At 38.5% G+C, this 16970-nt stretch overlaps 1 protein-coding gene across 1 annotated transcript in view; it reads left to right on the top strand.

Moving 5' to 3' along the window:
• LOC133609430 (sodium channel protein type 5 subunit alpha-like) overlaps nucleotides 1–16970 on the top strand; it is a 256288-nt gene that overhangs the window by 86812 nt on the left and 152506 nt on the right. The window contains exon 4 of the mRNA XM_061965007.1: nucleotides 12996–13114. Within this exon, the coding sequence (XP_061820991.1) occupies nucleotides 12996–13114 (119 nt within the window). The remainder of the gene's footprint in view (nucleotides 1–12995; nucleotides 13115–16970) is intronic.

The raw sequence follows: 16970 nt of genomic DNA on the forward strand, positions 1-16970 counted from the left end.
ATAAATATATTTATTAATTTAAAAAAAAAAAAAAAAAAAAAAATTTTTTACTATATTTTGCTAAAAACATCAAAATTAATTGTATTTTTATTTGTATTTTTTCTGACTCCTTGTTACATCCAGCCATAGAATTATACATTAAAATAAACATATTTGAAATAATTAATTTAATTTTAAATTATCATAATAATTCATTTAAAATGACCATATTTAATTATTAAAATAATTGCTTGTTTATCAACCACTTTAGCATTTTATTCATTACATTTTGAAGCTCTCAGAAGCCAAGTTATGTTATATTCCTTAATATTTATTTATGCAAGTTTGAAGTATCAATTATCTAAACACAGTTTTGTTTGCATATTTTCAGGATATATACATATGTATATATATATATATATATATATATATATGAAATACTTGACTTGGTGAATTCTAGTTGTCAATATACTCCTCCCCTCTTAACCACGCCCCCAACAACGCCCTGCCCCAACCCCACCCCCGACCACGCCCCCACCCCCACCTCCCGAAACCGGAGGTCTCAAGGTTGGCAAGTATGAGTATGTGTTAACCACAAAGATGTTTTATTTATTCAACACATGAACCTTAGGCTTATGTCAGGCTGATTAGAACAATAAGTACAAACTAGGGATGTCCGATAATGGCTTTTTTGCCGATATCCGATATTCCGATATTGTCCAACTCTTAATTACCGATACCGATATATACAGTCGTGGAATTAACACATTATTATGCCTAATTTGGACAACCAGGTTTTTTTAAAATTAATAAAATAAAATAAGATAAACAAATTAAAGACATTTTCTTGAATAAAAAAATAAAGTAAAACAATATAAAAACAGTTACATAGAAACTAGTAATTAATGAAAATGAGTAAAATTAACTGTTAAAGGTTAGTACTATTAGTGGACCAGCAGCACGCACAATCATGTGTGCTTACGGACTGTATCCCTTGCAGACTGTATTGATAATTATTGATATATAATGTAGGAACCAGAATATTGATAACAAAGAAACAACCCTTTTGTGTGAATGAGTGGAGGAGGGAGATTTTTTTGGGTTGGTGCACTAATTGTAAGTGTATCTTGTGTTTTTTTTATGTTGATTTAATAAAAAATAAAAAATAAAATAAAAAAAACCCGATACCGATAATAAAAAAACGATACCGATCATTTCCGATATTACATTTTAAAGCATTTATCGGCATCTCTAGTACAAACCAAATATACTGTATAAGAAGGCACTCATAAATAACAGACACAAATAAATTGTTTCATACAATTGTTGTGCTGAAATAAACTAATTTAATAATGAATATGGTTCTTAACTAAACTCTCAATAAAATTAAAGTCCAAATAAAAATACAGTTTCACAATTTTAGTCATAATTTTTTGCGCTTAAGAAACTTCTCCATGACTTTAGCTCCAGAGTACAAACTCCAGCCTGTTGGTTTGAATTTGTCATTACTGCCACAAGTGGTGGAAAAGTGTTGTGCCGATGCGGCCCATACGGACCACAGCAGAGAAACAAATATTTTTGTTTGGCGGCCCAAGAATAGACACCGGCTCTATGGTTGAACACTGGTCTATAAGCATGTTTGCACTGGTAAAGGAGCTGCTTCAATCTTAATCTTCAATAGTACATGAGTGTGCTGACAATAAAAAACTATTCCGTTCTAATCCCTTTTAAAAGGTCAGATGAAGACTGAATGGTACGAAAAAGCAATTATTCCCATAAGAAATAACGTAAATCCAATTAATTCATTCCAGACACCCACAGATGTGAACACGAGACACATTTTCTGGATAATAATTATAGATTCACCTGCAGAAAACAATGTGATGTATAAGTAAATCATGATTAGAATGCATAAAGGTACATTTAATATCACATGAAAATTTATTGAAGACTTGGCGAAGACGGCGATGAGCAGAGTGGGAGGAGGGCAGACCCACGCGAACACTACCTTCGTACTTTGCTACTTTATCAAAGAGTGAACACTCCCAACGTACTTATTTTGCTGTTGTACTAAAAAAAACAACAGAAAGCACCACGTGGGATTCTTTGTTTGGGCATTGGATTATGTGCAATGATACGTGGGCAAACAGACCACTTTGATGTTTGATGTACTGCATAAACACAAATCCTCTTAGTGCCTTGCATAAAAGGCCTTTTTGGCCATTTTTTTTTCTTGCTCATTTAAATTAATTTACTGAAAAAATATACCATATTTTCCGGACCATAGGGCGCACTGCCGATGAATGGTCTATTTTCGATCTTTTTTCATATATAAGGCGCATTATAGGGCACATTAAAGGGGTCATATTATGAATTTATTTTTCTAAATGTAAAAGACTTCCTTGTGGTCTACATAACATGTAATGGTGTTTTTTTGGTCAAAATGTTGCATAGATGATGTTTTAAAGATCATATCCAAGCCGCTTTCTGACAGTCGCTTCAGGATGCGCCGTTTTGTGGGCGGTCTTATTTATGTGGCTCACCTTCGGCAGCGTCTTCTCCCCGTCATCTTTGTTGTAGCGGTGTAGCGTGCAAGGACGGGAGTGGAAGAAGTGTCAAAAGGTGGAGCTAACTGTTTTAGTGACATTCAGACTTTACTTCAATCAGTAACGGAGCAGCATCTCCTCATCAGCCGGAAATGTGTCCCGTGAAAAACTGTTTTAGTGACATTCAGACTTTACTTCAATCAATAACGGAGCAGCATCTCCTCATCCGCCGGAAATGTGTCCCGTGAAAAACCGTACGACCGGAACTCTCTAATACCTAAAGTTCCTTGGGTGAATAATGTAAACTCACTACACCGGTATGTTTTAGTGCTTAATGGCAGATATAAGTAACAACTTTACACTACTTTATATTAGAAATGGCAACAGCGGAGGATGAATGTCACATAAAAAGAAGAAGCTTATCGACTACGGTGTCGGCACAGACCACAAAAGTCGGAAGCGCACAATTTTTCAGGACTTATGCAGATCCCAAATACAGATCAGCAGGTACCAAAAGATAAGAAAAGTTGCTTTTGCATAATATTGCGAAACAAAACGTCAGATAATATGTCTTACCTTATACACACACCATAATAATACTCCTATGTTGAAGCACAGTACTATCCATCAAGCGGTGCGGCTTCATAGCTTACCAAAGTCGTACTAAAACATTTTGATACATTTTTGAGCGCCGCTTGTAATGTTTTGTATTTTCAATGGAACATATAAAATGTTGGTGTTGTTTACTTGAGTCATATTGCAGTCTACACTATCTCTTGTGAGTGACTGCCATCATATTGCAGTCTACACATATCTCTTATGTGTGACTGCCATCTACTAGTCACACTTATCATTTCACCATGTACCAAATAAAATAGCTTCGAGGTCGGTCAGCAAAACCAGAATTATTCCTTACAATAGGCGCACTGGGTTATAAGTCGCACTGTCAAGTTTTGAGGGGAAAAAAAGATTTTAAGTGTACGTTATAGTTCCATCTATATTGAAATCTTGTTCGACTAGAAGAAATTGAAAAGGATAGTTGACACCCAATTAAAGGCGAAATAGCTTTTAAGGCTATGCTCACACTGCAGGTCAATTCTGATTTTTGTCAATATGTGACATGTATCAAAAAAAAATTATGTCAATGTTAACACAACAATTCAGATTTTTTTCAAATTGAATCCAGGCCTCGTTTGCATGTGGATATAAATCCAATATATACATTCCATGCAACTGCAGTCTGGACGATTGGGTCATATTCATCCCACCCTTACTTCATCAAAAAGCGACAAAGGTCACTATTCCTTGTCAAAATAGGCGGTTGCACAAAGAAAAAGTGGACAAATGAGCAGAAAACAGGACATGTTTTAGAACTCACTCCAATGTCCTTCCACTCCTGGCTCCGACTACTCGCCCACACGCTCCTCAGAATACACGTCAAAGAAAAAGCCCTTCAAAGTGCACAAGCCCAAATCCTCTTTCTTCTCAATCTCCTATGGGACCCCCAAACTGATCCATCAAGAAGCAGGGACCCTCAACTAAAATTGTGATTGGGTTTTAAATTAAACTGGTCCTAAAGATACATAGTTTTTTGTGCAATACTGTACTAAGATATTTAAATAATATTAAACTCAATCAAATATAGCTTCGCTAATAGCTCGCAGGCAACTAGCGCACTAATCGCTAACTGGCAACTAGTACCCTAATCGTTAGCGGACAACTGCTGTGTTCATCGCTAGCTGACAACTATCACGCCAGTCACTAGCTGGCAACTGCTGCACTAATCGCTAGCTGACAACAAGCATGCTAATTGCTAGCGTGCAACTAACGCACTAATAGCAAGCTGGCCACTGCCGCGCTAATCGCTAGCTGACAACTAGCACGCTAATTGCTAGCTGGGAACTAACAATAATCGCGAGCTGGCAAATGTGGCGCTAATCGCGAACTGACAACTGTCACGCTAATTGATAGCTGGAAACTAACGCACTAATCGCGAGCTGGCAACTGCCGCGCTAATTGCTAGCTGACAACTAGCATCCTAATTGATAGCTGGAAACTAACAATAATCGCGAGCTGGCAAATGTCGCGCTAATTGCTAGCTGACAAATAGCAGCCTAATTGATAGCTGGAAACTAACAATAATCGCGAGCTGGCAACTGCCGCGCTAATTGCTAGCTGACAACTAGCAGCCTAATTGATAGCTGGAAACTAACAATAATCGCGAGCTGGCAACTGCCGCGCTAATTGCTAGCTGACAACTAGCATCCTAATTGATAGCTGTAAACTAACAATAATCGCGAGCTGGCAACTGCCGCGCTAATTGCTAGCTGACAACTAGCATCCTAATTGATAGCTGTAAACTAACAATAATCGCGAGCTGGCAAATGTCGCGCTAATTGCTAGCTGACAAATAGCAGCCTAATTGATAGCTGGAAACTAACAATAATCGCGAGCTGGCAACTGCCGCGCTAATTGCTAGCTGACAACTAGCAGCCTAATTGATAGCTGGAAACTAACAATAATCGCGAGCTGGCAACTGCCGCGCTAATTGCTAGCTGACAACTAGCATCCTAATTGATAGCTGTAAACTAACAATAATCGCGAGCTGGCAAATGTCGCGCTAATTGCTAGCTGACAACTAGCAGCCTAATTGATAGCTGGGAACTAACAATAATCGCGAGCTGGCAAATGTCGCGCTAATCGCGAACTGACAACTATCACGCTAATTGCTAGCTGGAAACTAACGCACTAATCGCGAGCTGGCAACTGTCGCGCTAATTGCTAGCTGACAACTAGCATCCTAATTGTTAGCTGCAGTTAGCGCAACCATCTTAGATGATAACATGAATACAATAATATCATTATTCATGTTTTTACAGTGAGTTGGGCGGCCATGCCATTGTTATTTATAAGCGACTTTGCAATTTATGGGATAAATGTTGGTGTGTGTTTAAAGACATTTAAATTTGTGGAAAAAATGCAGAAGGAATATATATATATATATATATATATATATATATATATATATATATATATATATATATATATATATATATATATATATATATATATATATATATATATATATATATATATAGGGAAAAAGCATATATAAGTCGCACTGGAGTATAAGTTGCATTTTTTGGGGAAATGTATTTGATAAAAGCCAACACCAAGAATAGACATTTGAAAGGCAATTTAAAATAAATAAAGAATAGTGAACAACAGGCTGAATAAGTGTACGTTATATGAGGCGGCATAAATAACCAACTGAGAATGTGCCTGGTATGTTAACGTAACATATTATGGTAAGAGTCATTCAAATAACTATAACATATAGAACATGCTATACGTTTACCAAACAATCTGTCACTCCTAATCGCTAAATCCCATGAAATCTTGTACGTCTAGTCTCTTACGTGAATGAGATAAATAATATTATTTGATATTTTACGGTAATGTGTTAATTATGAAAAAAAACTGCGACTTATAGTCTGAAAAATACGGTATATAAAAAAAGTCTAATCAACCAAAATATTAACAAACCCTCCTGCAGTACATTTGCGGACCCCATCTGGGTCACGGACCTCTGTCCTAAGGCAAATATTTTGGTAAAGAAAAGGTTGATCCCGATTGCATGAAATTCTTGAAATTTCCACACATGCATCATGAGTGAGACCTCATAGAATGGGAGCCATATTTACTTCTGTAAACACACAACAGCGCATGCTGCAACCATTCTGTTCACATTAGAAATATGTGTTTGTAATGTGAACGACGACATAAAAAGACAGAATTTTAGGAAAACGTCCAAATGAGACATTATACCATGCAGTGTGGATGGAGCCTTAGAACCTTTTAATGTAGCAGTACAGTGGAAAACAAGTTGACTTTATATGCTTCATTGTATCCATTAAACCATATCCAGTTGTGTCTACAATCCGCAAAGTATGTGAAAATACTGTCTAAACATCACAAAATGCTGTAAATTCAGTCAGCCATTTTGAATATTATATGCTCCGAATATCTTCTGCAATTTCCATAGATTGTACGTCAGTTTAGTAACACTTCTGGAAATATGCAAAAATTGTAAAGATATGTGCTGTTTATCATTTACAATCCTTATGTAAGACACAAACACGTACGCTTGGCTTTTTTTTTTGCATTCGAAATCATAAATAAATAGCTAACGATTGACTCAACAGATTGATAGTGGTCTCTCGAGCCCATTTTACATGTTACAAAACTTCCAGAAAGTGCCAGCAATACTCCGTTTACATGTCGTGACCTGAAAATTAACCAAATATGAGTGATATTGTTATTATAAGCGCCAATGCAGACAGACTTTTTTAGCAGCGCGTTGATAGCGGTGAGATAATGCTAGCTTGCGCTACTATTGTTGACACACACAGCCGGCGGCTGCTTTTGGGTTGTCTCAAACTTGCTAAAAGTAAATTCTAGATTATAATTCATGCGTCTCTCACCTGCTAGTAGACAAATGTGGCCATGGACCGACAGACTGGTCGAATTTCACATCCCCCGAGATCGCAAAAAAGAAACAAAAAGACGCCCGTTGCGGCAACTTTTTAAAAATCTTCCTGAGGACTGCGATCGAATCTTTATCTAAACTGAATTACCGTATTTTTCGGAGTATAAGTCGCTCCGGAGTATAAGTCGCACAGGCCGAAAATGCATAATAAAGAAGGGAAAAAAAACCATATATAAGTCGCACTCGAGTATAAGTCGCATTTTTTAGGGAAATGTATTTGATAAAACCCAACACCAAGAATAAATATTTGAAAGGCAATTTAAAATAAAGAATAGTGAACAACAGGCTGAATAAGTGTACGTTATATGAGGCATAAATAACCAACTGGTATGTTAACGTAACATATTATGGTAAGAGTCATTCAAATAACTATAACATATAGAACATGCTATACGTTTACCAAACAATCTGTCACTCCTAATCGCTAAATCCCATGAAATCTTATACGTCTAGTCTCTTACGTGAATGAGCTAAATAATGTTATTTGATATTTTACACTAATGTGTTAATAATCTCACACATAAGTCGCTCCTGAGTATAAGTCGCACCCCCGGCCAAACTATGAAAAAAACTGCGACTTATTGTCCGAAAAATACGGTATGTGAGCGTGCCCTCAGTCGGCATCTCAGTGAGAGTAGGAATAGTACAGTAAGTGTTTGTTTTCATTTGTTTTGTCATGGTTAGTTTGTATGTTTAGCTGCTAATGCTATAGTTTTACAATAAAGCTACATACGTTTAGTACTCGGCTTCTAAAACTTGTTATTCATCCTTTTTCTGTTTCGGGCTCAAAGATATAAGGTCCTGGGTCATAATTTTTCCCAAAGTAATCGTTGTTGGCTCTCACAAAGTCTGCTTGATTAGCATTGCTGTTGATGGGGAAGGGATCTGTGGTTCCTAACGCTACGTCATGGATCATGTGACTGGCTTCCTCATTAATTCTCAAAATAGCTCAGGAATCGCCCAGAGATTGATACTGTTTTGATCATATCTATTTATTCATAAACTTTGGAAGCCTTTTGGTGTCATAAATCAGATATATATAATATTAGGAAACTTGTTTTTTCCACTCTTCTTGTACGTTAAAGGGGAACTTTATCACAATTTCAGAATAGTTAAAACCATTAAAAATCAGTTCCCAGTGGCTTATTATATTTTTCGAAGTTTTTTTCAAAATTTTACCCATCACACAATATCCCTAAAAAAAGCTTCAAAGTGCCTGATTTTAACCATCGTTATAAACACTCGTCCATTTTCCTGTGACGTCACATAGTGAAGCCAACAAAAAACAAACATGGCGGAAAGAACAGCAAGCTATAGCGACATTAGCTCGGATTCAGACTCGGATTTAAGCGGTTTAAGCGATTCAACAGATTACGCATGTATTGAAACGGATGGTTGTAGTGTGGAGGCAGGTAGCGAAAACGAAATTGAAGAAGAAACTGAAGCTATTGAGCCATATCGGTTTGAACCGTATGCATGCGAAACCGACGAAAACGACACGACAGCCAGCGACACGGGAGAAAGCGAGGACGAAATCGGCGATCGCCTTCTAACCAACGATTGGTATGTGTTTGTTTGGCATTAAAGGAAACTAACAACTATGAACTAGGTTTACAGCATATGAAATACATTTGGCAAAAACATGCACTTTGAGAGTGCAGACAGCCCAATTTTCATCAATTAATATATTCTGTAGACATACCCTCATGTCAGCAGGCCAGGGAAGCTAGGGTCGATATTCTTCTCTTGATCACCTTCGGTGGCATAAGGGACGGTGTGAGCCAAGACATCCAGGGGGTTTAGCTCGCTCGTCTGCGGGAACAAACTGCCGCCATTGCTTGCCGTGCTAGCGAGGTCCTTTGTCCCTGAATTGCTCACACACTCCGGCAGATTCAATGGGGGTCTGGCGGCAGATTTCTTTGACTTTATCGTTGGAAATGCATCTGCTTTGAGTGTCGCAGGATATCCACACATTCTTGCCATCTCTGTCGTAGCATAGCTTTCGTCGGTAAAGTGTGCGGAACAAACGTCCAATTTCTTGCCACTTTCGCATCTTTGGGCCACTGGTGCAACTTGAATCCGTCCCTGTTCGTGTTGTTACACCCTCCGACAACACACCGACGAGGCATGATGTCTCCAAGGTACGGAAAACAGTCGAAAAAACGGAAAATAACAGAGCTGATTTGACTCGGTGTTTGAGAAAATGGCGGATTGCTTCCCGAGAGCGAATATTAGAAAGGCGTTTAATTCGCCAAAATTCACCCATTTAGAGTTCGGAAATCGGTTAAAAAAATATATGGTCTTTTTTCTGCAACATCAAGGTATATATTGACGCTTACATAGGTCTGGTGATAATGTTCCCCTTTAAAGTTAAAAAATAAGCTTATGGAAATGAGCCAGCTCCTTAACACATGTTTACCTGACCGTCATATCCTGGGATAGTCTCATCAAAACACGCTGTAATATTTTCAATAATTTCCCGAGAGCAAGCGTCCTCTGCAGTGGACGTTACATTTTTCACATAGCAGGACTATTTTTTTCTAAAAAAAATGTGTAACTCTGACAAATGAGACAAATGTCCACTGCAGAGCACACTGGTTCTCAGGAGGATATTGAATGAGTCAGTATGGAGTCAGAACACTGGGTTTGTTAATTTATTCATAATGTTTTTTAATGAATCCCCTTTAGTTGCTACACATTAGTAGTCTTTCTGGGTTCCAGCACACGAGACGATAAAAACGTCAAAAGAAAAACTGAACATACAGAAAAAAGACAGTGAAGAACAAAGGATATGCATATAAAATGTTATACATTAAAAAAAAAACAGTACTCCAATACATCCATCAAAAGTGTTCATATATAAAACACAGACTTTTAAGCTTGTTTTTAAAAAAACACCTTACCTATTTCACTGGGAAGCAGCCCTGTATAACACATAGCACATGTTATTCCTGGCACTATTATGTCTCCATCAGTCTTGTCTAATGGAGTGACTATGTATCATACAAACATATCAATCAATCAATCAATCAATGTTTATTTATATAGCCCTAAATCACAAGTGTCTCAAAGGGCTGCACAAGCCACAACGACATCCTCGGTATAGCCCACATAAGGGCAAGGAAAAACTCACCCCAGTGGGACGTCGATGTGAATGACTATGAGAAACCTTGGAGAGGACCGCATATGTGGGTAACCCCCCCCCTCTAGGGAGACCGAATGCAATGGATGTCGAGTGGGTCTAACATAATATTGTGAGAGTCCAGTCCATAGTGGATCCAGCATAACAGTAAGAGTCCAGTCCACAGTGGGGTCAGCAGGAAACCATCCCGAGCGGAGACGGGTCAGCAGCGCAGAGATGTTCCCAACCGATATACAGGCGAGCGGTCCACCCCGGGTCCCGACCCCGGACAGCCAGCACCCCATCCATGGCCACCGGATCTGTGTGTCTCCCCTTCCACAAGGGATAGGGGGGAGCAGAGGAGAAAAGAAAAGAAACGGCAGATCAACTGGTCTAAAAAAAGGGGGGCTATTCAAAGGCTAGAGTATACAAATGAGTTTTGAGATGGGACTTAAATGTTTCTACTGAGGTAGCATCTCTAACTGTTACCGGGAGGGCATTCCATAGTGCTGGAGCCCGAATAGAAAACGCTCTACAGCCCGCAGACTTTTTTTGGGCTCTGGGAATCACTAATAAGCCGGAGTTCTTTGAACGCAGATTTCTTGCCGGGACATATGGTACAATACAATCGGCAAGATAGGCTGGAGCTAGAATGTCATCATTTTGGCATGAGTGTAGTATGAATAGAATAAAATATACACAAAGAGGGTTATTTTTATAATGTAACCATGAGTGAGCTTAATGCATACCCTCAATACTAGTCCAGAGTGGACATTTCTATGCCACTCATGCAGCTATAATTTACATAATCTTTTGAATGTCTTCCTTAGGAACAAGGACCAAACAACGGAGCAATAATTGAGATGAGACAACACCAATTATTAACAAATTCATAAAATAAGCACATCTTCTAATGAGAGATACAGTTCTGCCCATGTTGGACACGATCTTCTTTACATTATAAGACTATGCAATAGATCAGGCCTGGGCAATTATTTTGCTGCGGGGGGCCAAATTTAGAGAAAAAAATGTGTCTGGGGGCCGGTATATCTATTTTTCGGAACACTAATACAAAACCTCACAATAATGTCTGAATACTGAAAACGTTATGACAGACCGCATTAAAAAAACGGAATGGAATTTTAAATGTTTTTACTGAGTGAGACACCCAGAATGTCATACTTGCCAACCCTCCCGAATTTTCCGGGAGACTCCCGAAATTCAGCGCCTCTCCCGAAAACCTCCCGGGACAAATATTCTCCCGAAAATCTCCCGGTTTTCAGCCGGAGCTGGAGGCCGCGCCCCCACCAGCTCCATGCAGACCTGAGTGAGGACAGCCTTTTTTCATGATGGGAGGACAACAGGGTGACAAGAACTAAATCATCCAGACTAGAGATAAATTGTATTATTATGTTTATCTTACCTACAAATAAATATATTTATTAATAAACAAAAAAAAAACAAAATACATTTTTACTATATTTTGCTAAAAACATCAAAATTAATTGTATTTTTATTTGTATTTTTTCTGACTCCTTATTACATCCAGCCATAGAATTATACATTTAAATAAACATGTTTGAAATAATTAATTTTAAATGATCATAATAATTCATTTAAAATTACCATATCTAATTATTAAAATAATTGCTTGTTTATCAACAACTTTAGCATTTTATTCATTACATTTTGAAGCTCTCAGAAGCCAAGTTATGTTATATTCCTTAAGATTTATTTATGCAAGTTTGAAGTATCAATTATCTAAACACAGTTTTGTTTGCATATTTTCAGGATGTGTATATATATATGTATATATATATATGTGTGTGTATGGAATGCTTGACTTGGTGAATTCTAGCTGTCAATATACTCCTCCCCTCTTAACCACGCCCCCCACCCCCACCCCCCACCTCCTGAAATCGGAGGTCTCAAGGTTGGCAAGTATGCCGAATGTACATGAAAATAAAGAATGTGGGATTTACAATATTAACTATGAACGATAAAATAATGAATATTGACAACATATGAACGTCACACCCCCTCTCGATTGACATATTTTACAATCAAGCGAAACAAAAATGCAGCAAACACAGCGAAATATGAACGCGAAGGGTAAAAAAAAAAAAAAGAAAAGAAAAGAAAACACCTACAATCTGATACATCTGAAATATCATTAAGCTTTAGAACTTTGTTGTAAAAATATCCTTCCACGTCTGTCCCTGACACCCGCATTTCAGGCTGACACTCTGTGGAAACGCTCCCCACCCACACTGCTTGGTGCCTCGTCTGAGCTGCTGTGACTTAGATTACCATAGTAACTAATTAGATGACCATAGTAACTAGTATATCATGCAAAAGCGCAGATTCCAGCCATTGAAATACTTACATTTTACCGTAAAAATAAGTGGTACCGTGTTTCAATTAACAGTGATGCACTGTAAAAAAAAAAACTGTCATTCAGTCACCAGAATTTAAACATATAAACAGTGGTACGGTATTTCAATATACAATAATTTGGGGAAAAAAACACACTGTAAATTTTATGGTAAAAATATTTTTTAATTCTACAAGCTAACTGGTTGCCATCTATTGAACCTCTGTATGCCTTATATTTACATATGGCGATATGAGGCTAAATTCCTCCCTCGTGGTGCTGTTGCATGGTAAAAATCTCTGTTTGGCATATTTTCACTTAGGCCCTTAGAGGCAAAAAGTTTAGGCACCTCAGATCTAAGCAATTGAACTACTTTACCATGTGGTTGTTCTGTGTAAGTTAATGTTTTGTTGTTTTTGTTGGCAGACCTTCATAGTGCTGAACAAAGGCAAGGCCATCTTTCGCTTCAACGCCACATCCGCTCTGTACTTCTTCAGCCCCTTCCATCCTATACGCGCCGTGGCCGTCAGGATCCTGGTCCACTCATATCCTGCCTCAAAGGTGCTCAGTGATCAGGTTGGCTTGTCACACTTTGACTGTGTTTACGCTACAGGCCAAAGTGGCCCAAATCGGATTTTTTCGAAATCGGATTTTTTTTCCAGTTGACTGTTTACACTGCAAGTAAAATGTGATCTTTATCAGACTGCATTGGAAAAGGGCACAAGCCCCAATGTGGCCCCAATGTGGCCCCAATGTGGCCTCGACGTCACTTGCATGTGCAGTTCGATAAATTGAAAACAAAAGGAAGTAGACCGGATTCTGTAAAAAAAAAACAAAAAAAAACAAGGAAGTTGCTACTACTACTACTTTGCAAAATAAAAGTCGCCACACATTATAAATGAGTGGGTTTTTTTTACGTGAAAATAAAGCAAAATTAGTATAAGGTGTAAATGGAAAATATATAGTGTATATTTGGGAGGGTTCTAATATTTTTATGGCTGTGAAATAGAGGAAGTATTGACATCTGCGTGGATCTATGTTTGCTTTATTTTTCAACTTACTTACGTGAACGACTTACGCATTGAACGCAACATCTGAGCATATAGAAGACAGCGTCATTTCCGCTCATTCAACAATCGCTATTTCTTTGGACTCAAAATATACAGTACAGGCCAAAAGTTTTGACATACATACACATACATACATATACAGTATATATACACATACAGTATATATACACATACATATGTATATACCGTATTTTTCGGACTATAAGTCGCAGTTTTTTTCATAGTTTGGCCGGGGGTGCGACTTATACTCAGGAGCGACTTATGTGTGAAATTATTAACACATTAGCGTAAAATATCAAATAATATTATTTATCTCATTCACGTAAGAGACTAGACGTATAAGATTTCATGGGATTTAGCGATTAGGAGTGACAGATTGTTTGGTAAACGTATAGCATGTTCTATATGTTATAGTTATTTGAATGACTCTTACCATAATATGTTACGTTAACATACCAGGCACGTTCTCAGTTGGTTATTTATGCATCATATAACGTACACTTATTCAGCCTGTTGTTCACTATTCTTTATTTATTTTAAATTGCCTTTCAAATGTCTATTCTTGGTGTTGGCTTTTATCAAATAAATGTCCCCAAAAAATGCGACTTATACTCCAGTGCGACATATATATGTTTTTTTCCTTCTTTATTATGCATTTTCGGCCGGTGCGACTTATACTCCGGTGCGACTTATACTCCGAAAAATACGGTACATATATATATACAGTACAGGCCAAAAGTTTGGACACACCTTCTCATTCAATGCATTTTCTTTATATTCATTGTGAATACACATTGTAGATTGTCACTGAAGGCATCAAAACTAAGAATGAACACATTTGGAGTTATGTACTTAACAAAAAAAGGTGAAATAACTGAAAACATGTTTTATATTTTAGTTTTCTACAAAATACCCACCCTTTGGTCTGATTACTACTTTGCACACTCTTGGCATTCTCTAGATGAGCTTCAAGAGGTAGTCACCTGAAATGGTTTTCCAACAGTCTTGAAGGAGTTAGCTCATTAAATTTATTTATGTTATGTAATTATGTGCTACTTAAACAGTTTATTTTCTGTGCTGGTAATACCCATCTTGACTAACTGGGTTAATAAAAGTGCCACTGACTGTTTACAGTACAATTTCACTGAATTTCGCTCAAAAATGAATATCTTTATATGTATACTTTCACCGGAAAATATATCAAGATACAGTACCGTATTTTTCGGAGTATAAGTCGTTCTGGAGTATAAGTCGCACCGGCCGAAAATGCATAATAAAGAAGGAAAAAAAACATATATAAGTCGCATTTTTTGGGGAAATTTATTTGATAAAAGCCAACACCAAGAATAGACATTTGAAAGGCAATTTAAAATAAATAAAGAGGCTGAATAAGTGTACGTTATATGAGGCATAAATAACCAACTGAGAAGGTGCCTGGTATGTTAACGTAACATATTATGGTAAGAGTCATTCAAATAACTATAACATATAGAACATGCTATACGTTTACCAAACAATCTGTCACTCCTAATCGCCAAATCCCATGAAATCTTATACGTCTAGTCCGGGGGTCGGCAACCCGCGGCTCTGGAGCCACATGCAGCTCTTTAGCGCCGCCCTAGTGGCTCTCTGGAGCTTTTTCGAAAATGTATGAAAAAAGATGAGGGGAAAAAAATACATTTTTTGTGTTAATATGGTTTCTGAAGGAGGACAAACATGATACAAACCTCCCCAATTGTTATAAAGCACACTGTTTGTATTAAACATGCTTCACTGATTCGAGTATTTGGCGAGCGCCGTTTTGTCCCACTAATTTCGGCGGTCCTTGAACTCACCGTAGTTTGTTTACATGTATAACTTTCTAGGACGTGTTTTATGCCACTTCTTTTTCTGTCTCATTTTGTCCACCAAACTTTTAACGTTGTGCATGAATACATAGAGGTGAGTTTTGTTGATGTTATTGACTTGTGTGGAGTGCTAATCGGGCATATTTGGTCAGAGCATGACTGCAAGCTAATCGATGCTAACATGCTATTTAGGCTAGCTATATGTACGTATTGCATCATTATGCCTCATTTGTAGCTATATTTGAGGTCATTTAGTTTCCTTTAAGTCCTCTTAATTCAATTTATATCTCATGACACGCTATCTGTATGTAATATGGCTTTTAATTTTTTTTGCGGCTCCAGACAGATTTGTTTTTGTATTTTTGGTCCAATATGGCTCTTTCAACATTTTGGGTTGCCGACCCCTGATCTAGTCTCTTACATGAATGAGCTAAATAATATTATTTGATATTTTACGCTAATGTGTTAATCATTTCACACATAAGTCGCTCCTGAGTATAAGTCGCACCCCCGGCCAAACTATGGAAAAAAACTGCGACTTATAGTCCGAAAAATACGGTATATATCGAATATCGAGTTTAAGTAAAAATATATCGAGATATACTTTTTCGTCCAGCCCTACGATCTGTGTCACTTGAGGGCAACAACATCCGATCATTGCAGGTGTGCAGTGTAAACGGGGTCTTTGATTGCTTCAACCCTCATGTCAATGCTTATCATGTCAAGGCGCGCCATGTTTGTCCACTCTTCACACACAACATCGAGAATATACTGGCCTCAAAGTGAGGAAAGACGCAGCGAATAAGCCTTGTGTAATGAAGTGATGGTGCAGAGCGGGGTGAGTGCGGCCATGTTGGTAGTGACAGGTGGATGTCTCTATGTCCGTGGTCTGGACTTCCTGCTGGACCCTAGACAACATTGTAACACCGTCAGTCATCAGAATTCCAGAAAAGTCTGACATGGCGGACGGCGGCCTCAGACATGACTTCACACCCGAAACTCACCCGACCCCGCCCCTTGTTCCCAAATATCGCCCGACCCCATCCCGTGCCTTGTCCTCACCCCGCACTCGTCTATTCTTAGCCATCGCCACGGCTGCTGCCGTTGAGAGATGGCGAGCCGGCGGACACGCTGTTGTTGTCAGGGGGATAAGCGGGTGAAGAGGTCGGCGGCAGAGGTGCGGCGCTGCTGATGTGGCGCTGGTGTGTTCTTACGAGGGTTTTATACGGGGTGGGGTGGGGGGGTTCTGGTGAAGTGGACGCTCAGAGTTTTTATGAGTGTTTGTGTGTGATCAAGTGCGTTCTGGATTCCGGCCCGTCCGCCGTGGCGCCACCGTGACAAGCTGTGTTGTGAGGCCGTCGTGTGTTTTGTGTCCCTCGCTCGAGTGTCACTTTTGACCACGTGTCCCATGAGTCGTCGCTCTGAAGGACGCGCGTTTTGATCCGATTGTCCCACGAGGCTTTGATGCCGTCGCCCTCGGCGTG

Source organism: Nerophis lumbriciformis, linkage group LG07 (assembly GCF_033978685.3).
Source record: "Nerophis lumbriciformis linkage group LG07, RoL_Nlum_v2.1, whole genome shotgun sequence".
Taxonomy (NCBI): Eukaryota; Metazoa; Chordata; class Actinopteri; order Syngnathiformes; family Syngnathidae; genus Nerophis; species Nerophis lumbriciformis.